This window comes from Notamacropus eugenii, chromosome 6 (assembly GCF_028372415.1).
Source record: "Notamacropus eugenii isolate mMacEug1 chromosome 6, mMacEug1.pri_v2, whole genome shotgun sequence".
NCBI lineage: Eukaryota > Metazoa > Chordata > Mammalia > Diprotodontia > Macropodidae > Notamacropus > Notamacropus eugenii.
In genome coordinates, this window is record NC_092877.1 from 150400716 (window position 1) to 150420738 (window position 20023).

General features: G+C 35.0%; 1 protein-coding gene across 3 annotated transcripts in view; it reads right to left on the bottom strand.

Moving 5' to 3' along the window:
* Positions 1–20023, bottom strand: part of FBXW7 (F-box and WD repeat domain containing 7) — a 289833-nt gene that overhangs the window by 87945 nt on the left and 181865 nt on the right. For all 3 annotated transcript variants that reach the window (XM_072621264.1, XM_072621261.1, XM_072621262.1), the window contains one exon: positions 18514–19083. In XM_072621264.1, the coding sequence (XP_072477365.1) occupies positions 18514–19014 (501 nt within the window). In that variant the 5' untranslated portion in view covers positions 19015–19083. The remainder of the gene's footprint in view (positions 1–18513; positions 19084–20023) is intronic.

A 20023-nucleotide genomic window follows, 5' to 3' on the forward strand; every position in this document is an offset into this window, starting at 1 on the left:
TATCTTGAGGGTGAACCTTGAATTTGTTTAGGGAAAAGAGTATTGTTATTTCTACTGATTCCATTATAACAAAATTAAGCCCTTTGGCATAAGCTTAAACTCTGGGTCAGCAACAAAAGTTTTGCTTTTACTTTTTAAATCTCCTTTGACCTTCAATGAACTATGAACTGCACAGTATACTATCTACCCTTTCTAATGCAGAGGCTATCACTGAGTGGTCTTAGTATTCATGGGAAAAATAAACACACCTTTTAAAAAGTGTCTTGTCAACTTTGCCTTATTTTGTGCTCCAGTATTAGGCTGATGGTTGAGATTTAAGTGAGAGGATTAAAAAAAATTTAATAATATCTATATTATTATATATAATATCTATAACATAGCTATATCATCATTATAGGGAGATCTGGGAAAAAACCTTCCATTATCAATGTAAAACACAGCCTTTCTGTAACATATAGTCTTAGAGAAGAACCCGAGACCTTTAGTGACTTGACCAGGTTCGCCAGTAGTATCTGTAGCAGGCTAAAACTTGAACTCAAGTCTTTCCAACTCCTAAAACATCTCTCCATCTTCTTTGCCAAGATGTTTCAAAAGAGAGGATCTAGGAAAAAGTTTTGCTACCAAATTTAAGCATCCTAGCTCATTAGTTATAATCTTCAAAAACTCCATACCAATACAATTTTCATCATAAAGTATAAATCCCCAAATACATAAGTAACCACTATCAGCTCCAGAACTCATTACATAACACTTGTATGCATGAGAAGCTTTCAGAAGAACAGAGCATGGATGAGCATGGCAACAGCCTCATCTTGTGAGAACATTGCAATGTCCACGCTAAAGGAAAAGGCGACCTCTAGGGATGGGCATTATTTGTGAGAGGCAATATAAATAATAAAACATGATCCCATATAGCACTTTAGCAAGTTTTGTATATATTATCCCATCTGATTCTCAAAAACAACCCTGGGAGGTAAACAACTAGTATTATTAAGCCCATTTTACATGAAGAAATTGAGAATCAGAGAGGTTAAGTGATATGCTCATGGTGAGTTTCAGAAGCACATTTAAAACAAATTTCTCCTTAGTCAAAGTCCAGTGGTCCTTTCACTATATTATGCTGCTTTTCCTAGTAACACCTGACATATTTGTAGCCCTTTCAGGTATGAGAATTACGTTACAAAATATTCTAGCTTTGGGTTTCACATCAGGCTTGTAAGGTGCATACTGGAGATACAAATGGGGAGAATGAGGTTTACAGAGTGCATGTGATGATGCAAATGGTCACAGAATTAACATGATCGGGGCAGCATTTGTACCTAAGTTTTCTCAACTCAAGGTCTAGCACATCTATCCTACTATGAAACGTTCTCTCTCAAAAAAATAAAATAAGACAAGGAGATTATAATGTAGAACACTCAACAATAACAACAGCTAACATTTAAAAAGGCTTTTAAGGTTTTCAAAGTTCTTTATACATATTTTCAAGAGTTAACTAAAGCTTAAAGGTATTCTCCTATTTAAAATACCTACTTCTGTAACCTTTTGGGAAAATCATAAATTAAAAACATCATTCACTTTACTTCTATTTCTCAATACTTAGTATAAAAATAAGTCACAGATCTGACAATGATTTGTACATTTAGAAGTCAAACTTCTAAAATAGCAAATAAGGTTAAGACATACAAGAAATATATGCTTGCTAAAGATATTTTAAATAAAGTTATCCCTGTTAACAGATGAAAGTAACTTCAATCCTCAGATCCAAGAACCAGTGAAGCTGCTTTCCATAGCAGTTTGCAAATGCAGAAGGGAAATTTTTTCCCTCCCTTAAAGTAACTTATTTAAAAATGAGAAATCATTTGAGAATGAGAGAAAAGTTTATCTGTATAATATAGTCTAAGACCAAAATGGCTAAAGTTGAATAATCTGCAGCGTTTACTATTTGAAGTTTCTTATTTTGACCTAGTTGAAAACACTTTTTAAAAAGTAATCACATTTCATATTTTCTCTATTATCAATAGTTAATGTTTACAAAGTGCTTTAAAATTTGCAATAATATAATAACAAGTGTTATATCACTTTATCCTAACCCTGGGAAGGTGCATGCTATTATTGTCTCCATCTTACTGATGAGGAAACTGAGGCAAACAGGTGAAGCAACCTGCCTAAGGTCACACAGTCCTATGCTATTTCTATTTAAGTCAAAGAAAATTACGCATTCAATATTTTATGGGTAAACCTAGCTTTTTTGGTGACATCAATCATTTTAAAACAGCATGCTCAAAAAACTTGATTAAATTATCCTTCAACCTAAATTTGAGTTAAATGTCCCACTTTTGAGAAATCATTTAATCTACAAAAAAAACTGAACAGTCCAACAAGCAATGCTTTCAACTAACTGAGGCCATACTAGACTGAAGTACCAGAGAAAGTGCTGAGGCTGACCAGTAAGGAAGAGCTTTGTTTGAGCCTTGCCTCAAGGTACCTAGCTGTGTGATCCTGAGCAAACATATTTTTTTCCTACTTATAAAAAATAAGACAAATTATCTTAACTTCATGAATTTATTTTTCCAACAGCAATCTGCAGAAGTTTTATGAAGTAAAACTTTAAAAGTTGATGGGGATAGTTTATTCCATTATATATCACCACAATCATTCAATTTAAGAAGATCTCATCTGAAATGTGATTTCATTTCTGACAAATTCTTATTGTGTAGATGTCCCATTTTAATGGTTTTATACGCACGCACATGCACACACACCCAAAAGCTACCTTAGCCTTGACTTTGCTATTTAGAATATATTAAAAGGATATCATGACTTGATTTTTCACTTTGTTTTCTCAGTGCTTTATGCTTGCTGAAATGAATAGAATGTATCTCCCACTTCTGGTAACCTACGGAGGTTCCACAATTGGGAGGTAGACAAAACAGAGAGGAAGAGGCATTCTCTTAGTTTACTGTCAAGGGAATAAAGTGGAACCTCCCCCAAAAGGGAAAAATATGACTATCACTTCATTAGCCTCTAGCTTCCTTCCCTCATTAATACATTTGGGGGTTAGAGAAAATCCAAGTCTTCTGGTTTTGCAAGTTACAGGCAGTAGGAATACATTTAAGGGAGTCAGAGTCTCCATGGCCAACCAAAGTTGGTACACTTCACAACTAACATATGAGACTTTGAGGATCTGTATTTGTAACGAGAAGCACAAATACACCTGATACTTTCTATGACAAATTTATATTCAAATATTCTTGAAAAGATGTCAACAGTACACACTATTCTACATCAAGTGCTTTAACTAATATGAGCATATTCAAGATGCTAACAGTCTAATGTGGATGAGATTAACACAAAGAGTCCAAATGCTACACACACAGCATGGACATAAATCAGCTATGTAAATTACAGCACATCTAAAACTTCAAAGAAATTACAACATCAGCACATATGAACGGAATATTCTAAAGTAGTTTCCTTTGGTTTGGACCATTAGTTTTTACTGAGTGAGATGCGAGTACTTTTGTTCTCGTGACCTAATAAAATGTGTATCAGTAGAAAAGACTGTCAATATCTAAAATGAGAGGGTGATATTGACAAATTATGGGTACTGTATCTCATCATTGTGGGAGTTCCCTCCATTGATGCAGGTTACAACACATCCAAGCTAGCCATTCTGTGAAACTTTTGAACGTCTTCCCATAAGTTTGCCAAAATTATGGATTAACTATAAAACTCTTTGGTAAGTATAAAAATATGGGTAGGTCTTTGAAACCATCCTTCTACTGGCATAAATAGTTCTTTACAGATACTTAAGCAAATAAATATTTGGTGACGTTATTTACGAATTTAGGACTTAATTTAGAAGCTTTAAAAAAAAGAAATTAACTTCATTCACTAAACAGTCATATAATAATACCTTTAAGCATGATGGAAAATTATTTCTCTAATATTCAAAATTATTTAAATACAAAAAAGTCACTTCACCATGATTTCTTTCACATCATGCAGTCTTTTAAAATTTTCATACTAGAGTTGCAGTGTTTTCTGAAAAATGCATTTAACTACATAGTAGCACAATTCTCCAATTAAAAGTAAATAATGCAGATTTTGCTTTTCATGCTGGTTAAATGCAGGAAAATATCATCCAGTAAAATCCTCTCTCACAGTTCTATAATGGATATCTCTCTGTTGAGGGAACAGGGAAAAAAATCTAAATATTATTAGAGCTAATTTAAAATTCAGAAATAAGTACTCCATGATGAAAGATAGAAACTTTAAACTGGGCAGCAGGTATAAAAAGAGAAAGTAGTATTTGTCTTACATGAATCAAATAATATTTGCTACCAGTTAAAGATGATAAACATCAAAATCACTTTTGGAACCCCCTTTTTTTTTTTAATTTGAGCCTTTTAAACATATACATTACATGGAAGCTGTGTGTCATAGCACACAGAGTTGTACACTTGAAAGGAGAGACCTGGGTTCAATTCTTGCCTCTGAAATTTACCAAAAAAGTAGATTAACTAACCAGTCTGATCAATGTCCTCATTTAAAAAATGGGGACAATATTTCTAGTACCTACTTTACAAGGCTGTTAAAAGGTTTAAATGGGAATGCATGTAAAGTGGTTTGCCACTTCATATAGTATTGTATAAATGTCACTTAAGTTCATCTGCAAAATGAAGCTGAACTTGAAGACTGCTAAAGCTCCTTCAAGCTTTAAATGAATTATATTAAGCATTTGTCTAAAAATAAAATACTGATGTAATAATCATTCCATCTGAAAGTTTTGTTATCACAGAATCAGTTAATATAGTGCAATTAGTTGTCAGAAGTATGCACAAAAGCCCATAAACTGAATTTTTTAAAAAACAAGAAAAAGATGCATCCATCACCTTAAACAGTCTTATATTTATTAAATAGGAAGGCAGTATATTTAGCAAAGTGCATTTACTTCCAGGAGTTTCACTTACAATAGAGAGATATAAAACCAATACCACTAGCTTAACAAGTAAAATACTGTTCAGATTCCCAAAACTTATCAATAGCAGTTTTACTTCTTTCCCACTCCAGTTGTCCATTTTATGTGAAATTTCATAATCAAAAATGCAATTTAAGGTGAAACAGAAAAAAATTAAATTCTCCTTAGTTCTTAAAATAACTTCACTAAAAGTACTTTTTGTTTCTAGGCTGAAGTAACTTAGCCTAATATTTGCAACCATTTGTTAGAAGGATAAATGGCATATTTAAACAGGACAGATTTGTCAAATATCTAAAAAATCCGTAATCAAACATATAGTTCTTCACTCTTTTGATCCATGAAAGTGATAATCATTTTAACTTTACAGAATTATAGTTCACATAATTAAATGCTATTAAAATTCTTACTTGCAATGTTATCCTGCAAATAATTCTTATTGCCAGAAAAAAGACTGAAGTTAAAATTATACTTCAGAAATAGCTCATAAGCAATCCATTATTTGGAAGAATAAATGTGCTTCTATCCTAGCATCTAAAGAGATGCTTTTAACCAGAGTGAAATTATACATCCATTGTTCACTATATTTAATTACTTATAATCATCTCTATCAGATACCATGAAAATGTCTGGATAATCCTTGTTTACCCAGTAATGATTCTAATCATCCTGCAAAGTTTTTTTAAATGTACAGAAAATTCTTCCTTTCTTTGTTTTTCAAGCCACCTCAGAATCAAATTTGAAGAAATCTAGCTTTTCTGCTTGGTAAGACAAAATGATACTACCGAAAATGTTTTCATGTGACAATTCAAAATCTTTAGATTAAGAAGTCTTGGGTTTAAGTCCTCTTTCAGATTTTTCCCAGTCAACTGGAGATCAAATTAAAATTGGTAGAGATTGGATAAATTTCATGTTCAGTAGGAATAAGGTTTATAATAAATGATTATTTGACAGAGATTAAAGGAACTAGTCCAACTCTCTCATTTTATAGAAGAGGAAGCTTAGTCCCAAGGAGGTCTAGTGTCTTCTCCAAGATCACATAATATTGGGAGGTAGCTGTGAATTAACTGAAAATTTGTTCCTCTTTATCAGCCAGTGATAAGTTTAACACCTCACTGGAATGGTTTAGCCTTTCAAACAGATGGGTATTCTCAGAGTCAAAAACATATACTAGATGGAAACAGGATACTTAAAATTATTTTAATTTACCTTTATATGATTCTGTGAGATTTTATTTGGCTTTGTAGGCATGATCTGGTCAAGTTAGCTAAGCTGATTATAGAATCAATCTAATGAGGCAAAGCTGGTCTGGGTTTAATTCTCAAAAAATGTCTATTAACTTCACAAAGAGAAAAAAAATTAAATGCCAAACATTACTCACTGTATCAGAGTGCTAAATGTACTACTGAGGACTTCATATACTTTCATACTAACAGCTCAGCATATCTGATATACCTGCTGAAGATACTAAATGTAATCTTGCATCAAGTGGCAAAAAGTCTATTTTTCCTTTGAATCAGGGCTATGCAACCATTATCATCAATACCACCAACATCATAGCATTTATATAGTGCCTGCTATACACTGTATGCCAGGCATTGTGCTAAGCACTTTACAAACATCTTATTTGATCCCTACAAGCAGCTTCGGAGGTAGGTGCTATAATTATTTCCATTTCACAGTTGAGGAAACTGAGGAAAACAGAGGTTGAGTGATATGCTCAATCAAGTTTACACAGCTAGTAAGAGGCTTCAGTCTAAATCTGAATTCAGGTCTTCCTGTCTGCAGACCTGGTGTTTTATTCACTATACCACCTACTTGCATCCTCCTTCTGGATTTTCACTAACCTACTATGTTCCACCACATAGAAACTCTGGGTTCAAACAGTCACCTAAAAAGGTAATTGCTACTACCATGTCTTGAAAAGAGGTAATTCCTCTTTTTGCCAGGTGAACACATGGTTCTTTAACTTCCTTTTGGTGCTGAACAAATACTTGAGTATTTCAAAGTGAGGGTATTATTTTCATCGTATAAACTGCTTCTAGACAAGTGCTGGGAAGACAAAATTATGGTGGTCTCAAATTCTGATTATCCTGAAACTTATTCCCCTGTCCCCTGTCCATGGCTTCCTCAAGAGAAGTAACCCAGGAGCACAGTCCCATGCCTATGTAAGAACAGAAGCCTTGGCATTTTTGTTTCACTATCTGGATGACTTTGAAGACTTTAGCCAGTTAATTAGCTGCACTAGCAATGACTGTTATCCTGTTATCGTAAAGAGACTAGAATCCCACCTTACTACTGAAGTGATTATTAAACCACAAAGAAAATAACTTCAAGGAGATTAAGTCTTGCCAGTGATACAAAGGGAATAATAAACTCATATCTAAAAGTTTCAGAAATTAATCCTCAACTTAATTTCTTCAGTAAACTCTCCTTTTTCCTTCTTCTTTCCCAGCTCTACTCTTGATTTTCTAAATCTCTATACAAACATAATTCTCTCCTTAAAGATGCCTCCTCTATTTGGTTATTTTTTGCTTGGTCCACTGTTTTCATGAGTCTGGCAGGGATAGGGAACCTGTATATTCAGTCAAAGGGCTGTACATGAGGACCTAGTCAAGGCCATAGGTTTCCCACCTTGGTAAGGCTTATATCCATGTTCCCCCCTCTCCCCACTCCATTCTTGATTATCCAGATTCTACCTTGCACCACTCCCACCATCCCCATGGAGACTACATGTTGTCTTTCCCCATTACAACACAAATACCTTGTCACTGTGCCTGACACACAATAAGTACTTAAATATTCTCTCTCTATCAATTTATCTATCTATATATCCAACTATCCGCAATACATCTATCTTTGGGATTTCAAGAACATAAACTTAATTTTGTTTTTCAAACCTCACCTAAACTATGTCAAAAGACATAGAGGACTGTAGGGGGCGGAGCCAAGACAGCAGAGTAGAAGGATGGACCTATAAAAACTCTCCCACATGGTCCATAAAATACCTGTAAAAAACTGACTCTAAACAAATTCTAGAGCAGCAGAAGCCACAAAATGACAGAGTGAAAGAGATTTCCAGCCCAAGACAGCCTGGGAGGCCGACAGAAAAGATCTATCATACCAGGCTTGGAGCGGAGTGCAGCCAAGTTTGGCCACGCAGCAACCGCAAGAACAGGACTGGAGCAGGTCTCAGGGGGTGGAATCCCTGGCGGCAGCTGCGGTCCCTAGATTGCTCAACCCACAAATGCTAAAAACAGCCTCAAAGGTCAGTGAGAAAGCTCTTTCACTTGAATGAGCAGGGAACACGGTCTGGCCCTGCTGGCAGCAGCCACTGCAGCAGCAGCATCCATTTTGGAGCCCTCCACCTAAAGACCCTGGGAGAACTGAACAGCTGATCTGGATCTCAGCCCTGAGTGGAGGTACTGAGGTGAAGAAGAGTGCTTACATGGTGGAACTGGTGGAGGCTCTGAACACACAGACTCTGAGCAGAAAAGCTTGTAGTAGCTCCCAGACCGGAGTGCAGGCCACCTTGGAGGAACTGGGAATTTACAGGTCCTTAGAGTACAGCCTACTCTTGACAAAGGACTCAAAAGTCCAGTAACTGGCTGTGAAAATACCCAAAAAAGCAAAAAAAAATAAGACTAGAGAAGGTTACTTTTTTGGTGAACAGGCATTTTCTTCCATCCTTTCAGATGAGGAAGAACAATGCATACCATTAGAGGAAGACATAAAAGTCAAGGCTTGTGCATCCAACACCTCCAAAATAAATATGCAATGGTCTCAGGCCATGGAAGTGCTCAAACAGGATTTTGAAAATCAAGTAAGAGAGGTGGAGGAAAATTTGAGAAATGAGAGCATGCAAGAAAATCACGAAAAGCAGTTCAATAGCTTGCTAAAAAAAGGCCCCCAAAATGCTGAAGAAAATAATACCTTTAAAAATAGACTAATCAAATGGCAAAAGAGGTCCAAAAAGACAATGAGGAGAAGAATGGTTTAAAAATGCCAAATGGAAAAGGAGGTTCAAAAGCTCACTGAAGAAAATAGTTCTTCAAAAATTAGAATGGAGGAGATGGAAGCTAATGACTTTATGAGAAACCAAGAAATCACAAAACAAAACCAAAAGAATGAAAAAATAGAAGACAATGTGAAATATCTCACTAGAAAAATAACTGACCTGGAGAACAGATCCAGGAAAGACAATTTAAAAATTATGAAACTACCTGAAAGTCCTGATGAAAAAAAGAGCCTAGACATCATCTTTCATGAAATTATGAAGGATAATTGCCCTGATATTCTAGAACCAGAGGACAAAATAAATATTGAAAGAATCCGCTGATCACCTTCTGAAAGAGATCTGGAAAAAAAAAACTCCTAGGAATATTGTAGCCAAATTCCAGAGTTCCCAGGTCAAGAAGAAAATATTGCAAGGAGCCAGAAAGAAGCACTTCGAGTACTGTGGAAATACAATCAGGATAACACAAAATCTAGCAGCTTCTACACTGAGGGATCGAAGGGCTTGGAATATGATATTCCAAAAGTCAAAGGAACTAGGATTAAAACCAAGAATAACCTACCCTACAAAACTGAGTATTTAAGGAGAAAAATGGTCATTCAATGAAACAGAGGGCTTTCAAGCATTCTTGATAAAAAGATCAGAACTGAATAGAAAATCTGATTCTCAAACACAACAGTCAAGAGAAACATGAAAAGATAAACAGGAAAGAGAAATGATAGGGGACTTACTAAAGGTGAACTGTTTACATGCCTACATGGAAAGATAATATTTGTAACTCTTGAGACTTTTCTCAGTATTTGAGTAGTTGGAGGGATTATATACATATAGACAGAGGAAACAGGGTGAGTTAAATAGGAAGGGATGATATCTAAAAAAATAAAATTAAGGGGTGAGAAAGAGGAATGTATTGGGAGGAGAAAGGGAGAAATGGAATGGGGCAAACTATCTCTCATAAAAGAGGCAAAAAAAAGCTTTTTCAATGGAGGAGTAAAGTGGGGAGGTGAGAGGGGAAAAAGTGAAGCTTACTGTCATCAGATTTGGTTTAAGGAGGGAATAACATGCTCAATTTGGTATGAAAATCTATCCTACACTACAGGAAAGTAGGGGAGAAGGGGATAAGTGGGGTGGGGGGATGACAGAAGGGAGGGCAAATAGGAGGAGGGAGTAATTAGAAGTAAACATTTTGGGGGGAGGGACAAGGTCAAAAGAGCAAATAGAATACATGGGATGCAGGATAGGATGGAGGGAAATATAGTTAGTCTCAAATAACATGACTATTATGGAAGTCTTTTGCAAAGCTACACATATACAGCCTATGTTGAATTGCTTGCCTTCTCAGTGGGGATGGGTGGGGAGGGAGGAAGGGAGAAAAGTTGGAACTCAAAGTTTCAGGAATGAATGTTGAGAATTGTTCTTGCATGCAACTGGGAAATGAAAAATACAGGTAATGGGATATAGAAATGTATCTTGCCCTACAAGAAAAGAGAGAAGATGGGGGGAAAGGGAAGGGAGAGGTGTGACAGAAGGGCAGATTGCATCAGAATGCAAGGTGTTTTGGGGTGGCGGGAGGGGAGAGATGGGGAGAAAATTTGGAACTCAAAATTTTATGGAAATGAATGTGAAAACTAAAAATAAATAAATAAACATTTTTTAAAAAGTCCTGTAGAGACTGAAGAATTTGTCCTAAGAAAATTTTGCCAGAGAATGACTTTTCTCTAAGAACGTTTATCATTTAAAACATTTTCTCTAAGAAATCAAATTTTGTTTTTTCAAAGACAAAAGTAAAATTTAAATCTTCAATTGAACCAGAGGTTCTTAAATTTGTGGGCTATGAACTTTTAAAAACCCATTTTATGATTATAATTCAATACTTTCCTTTGTAATTCTACATATTTTATATTATGTATTTAAAAACATTATTCAGAGAGGGTTCATAGGCTTCATCAGACTTTGAAAAGGGTCTATGACATAAAAAAGGTTAAAGCCTAGGGCAAGTGTACGGTTTTCTATGCCATTTCAACTTGAATAGACAAAAGAAACAAAGGGACTTTCAAATTACAGGCATCTGTTTAAATAGTCCATAAGCTCAGTATTTAACCTCCCTTCTATGAAATCAAGAAGTGCAAAAAAGATAAAATATAATAATAATTTTTAAAATGATACATTGTACTTGAATAATTCATCAACATTTATGTTATAGTACCATAAAAGAACAGAATATACTGCAAATAAATAAAACTATAACTTACTATATTTCACCTCATCCAATCCCAGGAATATGGACTTACCCACAAAACAACTAAGAGAACCAATTACCAGATGTATCAGGGATATGAGAAGAAAAAATTAGTTAAGGAAGACAACCTTACCCGGAAGAAACCATTTTGAACCACCCACTGATGCAGGATGTACAACACCAATGTACCAAGAACAGCCCACAGTAATGGATGGTGGCAGACTCTTAACCTGCTTTGGATGGGACTTTTTCAGTGGGCTTCATATTCCTAAGGCCAAAAACAGTTAGACCCAATACATAAGCATGTTCCAAAGTTTCTTTTAATCAGTATTTGTTTTATCAAAGCAAAGTAAAGCTAAGCACAGGAGTTTCTTTAGTTCCTCATCAAAATGCAGGACCAAATGCAGTATTATGCACTATTCCAACATCTGCTTTAGAAGTGTTATGTTAAAACTCCAAAAAAATTACAACAGAACACCAGAAAATGAGAAAAGGAAAAGAGCATTTATCAAATGCATTCGATAACTTGGAACACTAAAAATAATATGGTGCATATTTATGCCCTCTAGTGTTTAACAATGAAAAAGATAATTTGTGATTTAATTGCTTCCAGCTCTAGACCTATGAACCTATGTTCCATAAAACACTGAAGAAAGGGATCTTCGATATCATTCTACAGATGCAGAAACAAGAGAAATAAAAAAATTAATTATGTAATGTTAAAGAGTAAGTTAGTGACAGGAACACAATTCCCAATTCCTAGTCAAATGTTCTTTCTACTACGTTATAATTCATTCCTGGTTTGTTTGTTTTTAATCTATTTTCTACCATCCCATGCACCCACAATAGCAAGACATTTCAGGAAATAAGAGGTCACATATATATTTTCCTTGATAAGAGTAAAAGTATAAAGGCCAATTCCATAACTAAAGGAGAGTCTCAGTGACAAGTCAACATCCTCCCACCCCACATGCACACACCTCAACTTTTAGTTCCAAGTCATTTTCACTCATATACTTTTTGTAGATTCTCCAAGAGCATACTGAAGGCTTGGAGCTTGGCTTTGACAAGCACAATTTAAAAAGTTTAGTTTTCTAACTTACAATATGTATTGAACATGCTAAAAATAGGGTCACTAAATAATTACTGGCATTACTCCACCACAGTGTTTTGTCCATTATCATAACAATTATTATTTTTAAAAACTATTTAACAAATACTTATTTAATACATACAGTATAAGTAAAACAGTGTAAAACAAAGTAAATATAAACAATGTAAACAAAACAAAAAAGTGAGTGAGATGCTTCACTGAATTCACAGAATTTCTAAGCTGAAAGAAATTCAGAAAATCTAGCCTGGCTGGTACCTGAACAAGAATTCCTTCTACAATATATCTGGCAAGTGGCAATCTAATCTTTACTAGTAGTAGAACACTGCACTTAGTAGGTGATCAAAGTTTACTGAGTGAATGAAATAGTAGGCTGAAGTACTACATGGCTGTGATGAGTTTCTTCCCTTGTATGACCAGTCCTTGAGCTTATCTGAGACATTCTTGGGCAGCAGGAGTAATACATGGCATATGGTTAATTAACCTTAGTTAGTTAACCAGACTTTTATGGGCCTTTCCATTTCTAAATCTAATTTGAACCTTAGATAGTATTTTGGGATTGGACTGTTCTAATATGGTCCTCTATTGAAAAACATTTGTAAACCCTTTAATACAATAAACTGCTTCTGTCATATTCTTTTATTTCTGTATATTGATCTCATATCCATATTCATACCTTACATCTTATCACCCTTTCACTTTGTAGTATGAGCCTTGATAACAGATAAAAAATATATGTATGCATGTATATATGTGCATGTATATATGTATATATACACACATATATGTCTACATGCATGTATTATCAAGAAGATAGCAACTATCTTTGGATTTTTAAAAAGTCTACCTGTCCTTTCTTGGTTCCTGTCTTCTTATCACCAACTTTTCCACTGTGACCAACAGTGGAAATTAAATAGAATAAAGTATTTCTATTACAACATACAATTAGAAGAAAAAAGGTTAATATGTATCTTTGATTTATGATGTTAATTACCATGATAAAAGAGTTGATAAGAAAATGAACAAATGCTTCCAACTAGTGTTGCCAACTTTAAAAACACACATATTGCTAACTATTATTCTAAAAAAGTTCTCTAAAATTCACATTTTAAATCGCTGCATTTTCTTTTACTTTGGAATAATAAATAATTTTTAAAATCTTTTCATTATGAGCTGTTAAATAAAAACAAAAATATTTAGTCATCCTCAAGGAAAAATAAAATACTGAAAAAAGTTAAAACATATCCACAACTTTTAATTGGTTTATTTATTCTGAAAGAATGAAGACAGATTTACCTAAGCCTTTTTCTGGGCTGGACAATCATCCTCAAGATGTTATTCTCAAGTCTAGCAATTGTCAGAAAGGTTCCTGATTCACAATTTATACAGCATTGTTTTGGTCAACGTATGAAGAAAACCATGTTAGACTTTGAAGAAAGAAGAAAAAAGATAGAAAAACATATTTTCTGTCTTAAGGGACTTCATAGTTTAATAGGGGTTGCATTTTTTATAGTAGTGAAATATTCAAGTGTTGTCTGGGGGCCCCCAAGAGTCTTTCAAAGGTCAGAATTACTTTCATAATAATACCAAGACTTTTATTTCTAGTACAGTAAATACTGATAAATAAAACCCACATAAAAACAATAGCTCTGGGTAGGGGAAGGTCCTTAAAAGTTTCTGAAAGTATAAAGCAGTTCTGAGAACAAAGTCTGAAAACTACTTATAAGAATGCCATAAAGTTCACATCGACTGAAAATTTAGTGACAAATTTAAGTTCAAAACTACATTGAACAATTATAGGAAAATGTATTCTTATCAAACTCTATGTGAAAAATGAAAACTAGCAACTGTAAAGGAGAAGACAGTACGAAGTAACAAAGTGAAGTCCATCCCAGCCATAAGAACATTCCACCTGTCTTTAATGGCACTAATCATTTGTTTGTATTTTAAGTGGAAGAAGTTATTAAAGTTTAGGGTGGACAATGACTTTATGATAAGCCTAGACTTCATCACGTCATTTCTTAAATGTTAAAGAAGAGTTGACAATGGTTTGGACTTCAATTTCCCAATTTTACTTCCAAATTAGCCTCTTTATCTGTCAAAATAAAATAGGAAATGACCACTGAAAATAAGAGATGTGATTAAAAGGCAATGAGAAAGATGTTTAAATGAGCATAAAAATTTACACATCCAGTGATTTCACTGCCAATCAAAGCAGTAACCTTGTCAAGCCTCAGCCTTGTGCCATGATGTGACTGCTCCATCTATTTCCAAAACATATCTTTTGAAGCTGCCTTCAAAGATATTTTGTAAACCTGACAAGGAAATAGGGTGGGAGGAGAGTTTGAAGCCAAGATACCAGAGCAAAAAGAATCAAGGCAGCTGAACTCCTGGCAACACCTCTTCCATGTATAAAATGTACCAAAAAGAATACTGACGGAGAAATCTAGAAAAAGTCTGTGAGTCCTTTGTCTGATCCAGGTCAGCACAGGGAGACAGAGAGGTCTGCAGAGCCTGAAGACAGCATTAGAGCAGGAGCATGTGATGCACAGGGAAAGGCTGCACACCAACACAAAAGGAAGTCTGATCTCCTTTGGGGTGTCACATGGGGCACTGTTAACAGGGACAGATTCAAACTTGCAGCTTTGGTGCCCATTACCTAGTCCCAGTTCACAAATCCAGAGCACAGAGCAGAGTGCTCTTGGAGTGTACACATTTTCTTTCCCAGAGAAGGAGCTTCTGGGTGATATACCAAGAAAAAAGGAAGTTTGGAAGTCAGGGGCAACAATGGTAAGGCTCAGATTCCAAGATCTGAGCAGGGTCTCTTTCCCAGTATCTAATCTAGTCTGCAGAGGAATAACCAAGGCAGAAAACCCAGAACAAAGTGCTGCCTACAATTCTAACTTTCTAAACCAAGAGAGCTTTCCAGTTGGCTACTGCAGATGGAGTCCAGCAGTAATGTACCCTTGCTCAGATCCCAATCCAGGCTAGGTACCTGCAGAGCTCAGACCAGGAGAAAAGCAAACAGACTTTGCCCTGGATCGGATTTCTTCATGAGCAGTGAAAGCTTGCAAGTCCCCAGCCTGTTCTTGAGATTCTGGAGTAACACAACACTCAATACACCAAGAAACCAGCAAGGGAATCAGCCTAGACCTTCACTCCAGAAGTGTAGCAGAGCCCAGGCCAAATCAAATCTAAAGTCAAGAAGTAGGCTGAGGAAATGAGCAAGAAAAGAACTTTAGCTAAATGGCATTACTTGCCATATCTCCTACTGCCTTCTGATTCTCCTCTTTCATGCCTTTGCCCTTGAAATTCCTTCTTGCTAGTGTAACCACTTTCCAGTCTGGCCCATCCTTCCAGGCTCAGTCTATCTGCCATTTCCTCCAGATTTCCCTGATATCTCTGGAACATGATTTTCCTCTCCAAACCTTCCATAACATTTTATTATTAATTTTCTTTGGAGGCACAAAAAATGGATCACTGGGTCTAAAGTCAGGAAGACCTGAGTACAAATCCAGTCTCAGACACTTATTAGTTGAAGTCACTTAATTTCTGTCTGCTTCAGTTTCCCAATGTAAAATCCAAAATGGAGTAACATGACCTATTTCCAAGGGTTGTTGTGAGGATCAGATAAAATAGTATTTGTAAAGCACTGCACAGATCTTAAAGAACCATATAAATGCTATTTGTTATTGTTATAAGTATTAACACAATTTATGTTTATACATAATCCTTTAGTCACTGGAAAAATGTGAAATTACACATGAATATATTTTAAAGGTAGGAAATTAAAAATACTTTTTAGAAACGTTTTTGTTTATAAAAAACTTCAAAGCATACAGGGCTAAATTCAGTTCAAATACCTGAGAAGAAACCTCCTTAACCTTGTAAATGGAAGAAGAGAAGCCAATCTACATTAGTTAAGTGATTTTCCTTTACTAATAAAATCATAGACGACATCTAAAAGTTCAAATTTTCTAAGCATCTGCTATGAGCAAGGTATGTGCTAGGTTCCAGGAAGACAGAGATGAAATTAACAGTTCCTAACTGAAGAATTTACCTTCTGAAGGACAAATTCCCAATGTTAGAGGAAATCTCATTCAAGATTATACTGAAATAACAGTATTATTGTGCCTATCTGCAGTTCAATTCATCATAATTGATTTAAATAGTGTATGTGTATGGGACAGAGTGAAACAAAACTCTGGTTGACCATTTTAGTTTAGCAAATAATAATTCAGTTGTTCTTACCTATCTCAAACATCCATTACTCTCACCTAAACTCCAAAAGAGAAAAATCCAACTGGATACTCATATGTATGCATATACATGTTTAAAAAAAAATTTGGAGAAAACAAGGCAAAGGCAAATCTATAAGATCTCTTTTCTCTATTCAATCTGAAAACATTAACTTCCTTTCATTTCCTATGATATCTAAATAAGGTAGCTACACCTCTATTATTCTACAAAGAGTTGATCACTTTTTTTCTCCTAAGATTCTTTAAATAGAATTCTAAGTACTATCCAAAATACTAATGGCCTAATTGAGTTTCCTGTATTGTTTGACATTACCAATACACAAAGAATATAATTTAAATTATATAGAATGAGAGTCAACAGTGATTTCACTCACATGCCAATCAATAAAGCCAATTTCTAGCCCCCAAGTTCCTAACTCTGTGACTGTGAATTGGTGAAGCTAACAGAGTATATAGGAAGTGTTATGAGGATTAACCAAGTACACTTGCCTGTCTACTTTCATTTCCACACTCTTGCTTAATGTAAGAGTTCTATGTGATACAAGATTCAGGAAACTTTGAAGGCAGGCTTTTTCAGGGGTGGGGAATAAGACAGCTCAAAGACAGTTAAGTATACACTGCCCATTCCACTTTTCTTGCAAATTCTCCATGTCCTCCTCTTTTCATACAATCTCTCAATTGTCCTCTATTCCTTTCATCACTAGAATGGGAAAAGTGGTGGTTGTTAGTAAGAGGTGTTTATCTGACCCACAAGACCATTCTTCCCAAACCACTAGAGGACTAGTCATTAAAGTCCTGGTTAATATGGCCACTAGACAAAGTAAGATAAAGCACATGCTGCTCTAACAGAATGCCTAGCTGCCCCGACAAGTTGTAAGAGAGTCAAAATCAGGGACAGCACTGCTACCATTAGAGAATGAACTGGTGGCAGGAGTTTTCTGTAAGTTAGAAAACGTACCTGATCCCAATCCCCTATTGGATCTATGCTTCATCCACTGCTAGAGGTCAAACAAAATAGCTTTGTAGTAACAGATATGGAAACAGACACTTTTTAAAGACCATGCCAATACGATTAATGGGAAGGAGAGTGCTTAAGTGTTGTACTAAAAACTTTAAATAGTTAAAACAAAAATACTAAAGAACTCTATATTGTACAAAAAGGGAAACAATACTGTAGAGAGCAAACAATATATCAGTAACTGATATTTCAAATACTTGTAAAAATTCTCATTTCATGATGCTATTTTAGACAGATTCTATTTGAAGTAATAGCTTATTTACTTATGTACTGAGTATCATTTTCAAACAGAGAATTATGTCCTAATCACCTTAAAAAGCAAGAAAATTTCAGCCTAACTATAGCAATTTATAAATCAAACCAAAAAAATATGACTTTTATATACAATATCTGCTATGTACATGGTACTCTAAAGGGAAAAAAGAAATTCTAAATAATTTACTTACAAATATTACAGTTGACCTAAATTAATATTATCACTACACATATCAAACAAAATGATTTATAGTAGCAGGCATCTGAGCGGAAACTTTTTGAAGTCACAAACTGAAAAGTAGTTTATAGCATATTAAGAAGCAAAGGAAGAATTATCCAAATTCTCAGTTTTCAAAGGAATCAGTCAAATCACATTTATCTGTAAGATGACTGCTGAACTACCACTATTAGGCTCTGAAATTTTGCATACCTTGTATGAATGTCAATTTTTAATTTCATAATTTAGCAAATGGCAATTAATGTGGTAGACAAATACACAGATACCCTTGTGTTTTAGTTCTCTGGTTGAAACTAATTAGTAAAATTTCAGATGCTATATGTTATAAGCCATGACAGCACAAGATGGGTCTTCCTTTCAGTTACCAAAAGCATAGATTGAAAAATGATGTACTTACTTTTGATGTCTTTGTATAGAAAGAGGAGGAAAGTTGGTGAATGGGCAAGTCCATGATACTGTTAGAGTTTGTGACACTGTTACTGTTTGTGTGTTCATCTTCTCTGCTACTGTCATCAGATTGATCGAAATCATCACTCTCCTGGTCCATTTCCTCCTCCTCTTCCTCCTCTTCCTCTTGTTCACCGGCGTGTTCCTCGTCATCTTCCTGTTCTTCGTGGATCCCTGTGGACTCTTCATCTACTGAAATAAATCGATTATTATTTTCTTCTAATTGTTCTTGCTGGGAATCACTTTGGTCTCCATGCCTGGGTTCTGCACCAATGACTTCCCCATTCCTTGCAATGTGCTCTTCTTCTTGTCGTACATGTTGGTGGTGCTGTTCCTCCTCTACAACTCGATTCATCTGATCCTCATCTGCCTGGCTTGAGGAAGGATTACCTCTTAGAGAGCCTCCAGTTCGTCTCCTCTTGCTGCCCACAGACAGCAGTTCTTGATTCATTTCCAAAAGCCAGCTTGCTACTTCTTGGACCTTGGCTAGACTATCTGAAGATGCAAAGGTTTTCACATTCTGTTGGCGAAATGAAAACAATAGAGAATATTATGTATTTTTATACTCATATACTTTTTTTAAGTTCTCAAATCAAAAAGTTCTTGGTCATCTCAAAAGACGAAGGCAATACTTGACTGGGGTCGTCAAGGCAGCATGTTCTCTAGGTCACAGCACATTTGAATAATAGTGCTTAAGATTATAATTTCTTATCTATTTTAAGTATTCAACATAGTAAATACTTTTTTTATATCCTCCTCTCATAATTGTTGGTACTTACACATGTAATTTTGCCTGGGTTATTCTAACAATAAAACATAACTTTCCATAATTATCAACTAGAATGCTTAACTTTAAGAAAAGTTAAGAAAAAATAATTTAGCATAGTACTCTTCAACACTAATATAAAAAAGAGAGAATTAAAATTTAATGTGTGAGTATGAGAACATCACAGTTGGAAATATAAAATATGGGTATATCACATCCAAGGTAATCTGGTTTCAACAACTTCTCCTGCTGGTCAGACTAAAATTTATACCTTTAACTGAGACAAAAAGAGAAAGGCAAAAAAATGATGTATATAAATTGGCATATAAATGTCTACTTTAGTCTTGTATTCTCCACACACTAGCATTAACTTTCTTTTATCCTTAAGTATTAAAAAACTATCACAAAAATCTTCAGGAGGAAAACAAACTCCTCAGTTTTGCCATCTGCCAACACTAGGTGGCGATACCACCCAGTCCATAGTTTTCTGTACACTCTTTTAAGGGAATATATAAACTAAAATGATCTTTCCTTAACTTAATTGTGACTTCTTCCTCAAATGGCATCTTCATTAAAGACCCCATAGGAAAGCTATACACACATAATCAATGATAATTGATCTATTTCTCTGTAATATTTAGAGAATTATTTCTATTATTTCACAAAAATCCACTGAGTAAATCTTATAACCAGC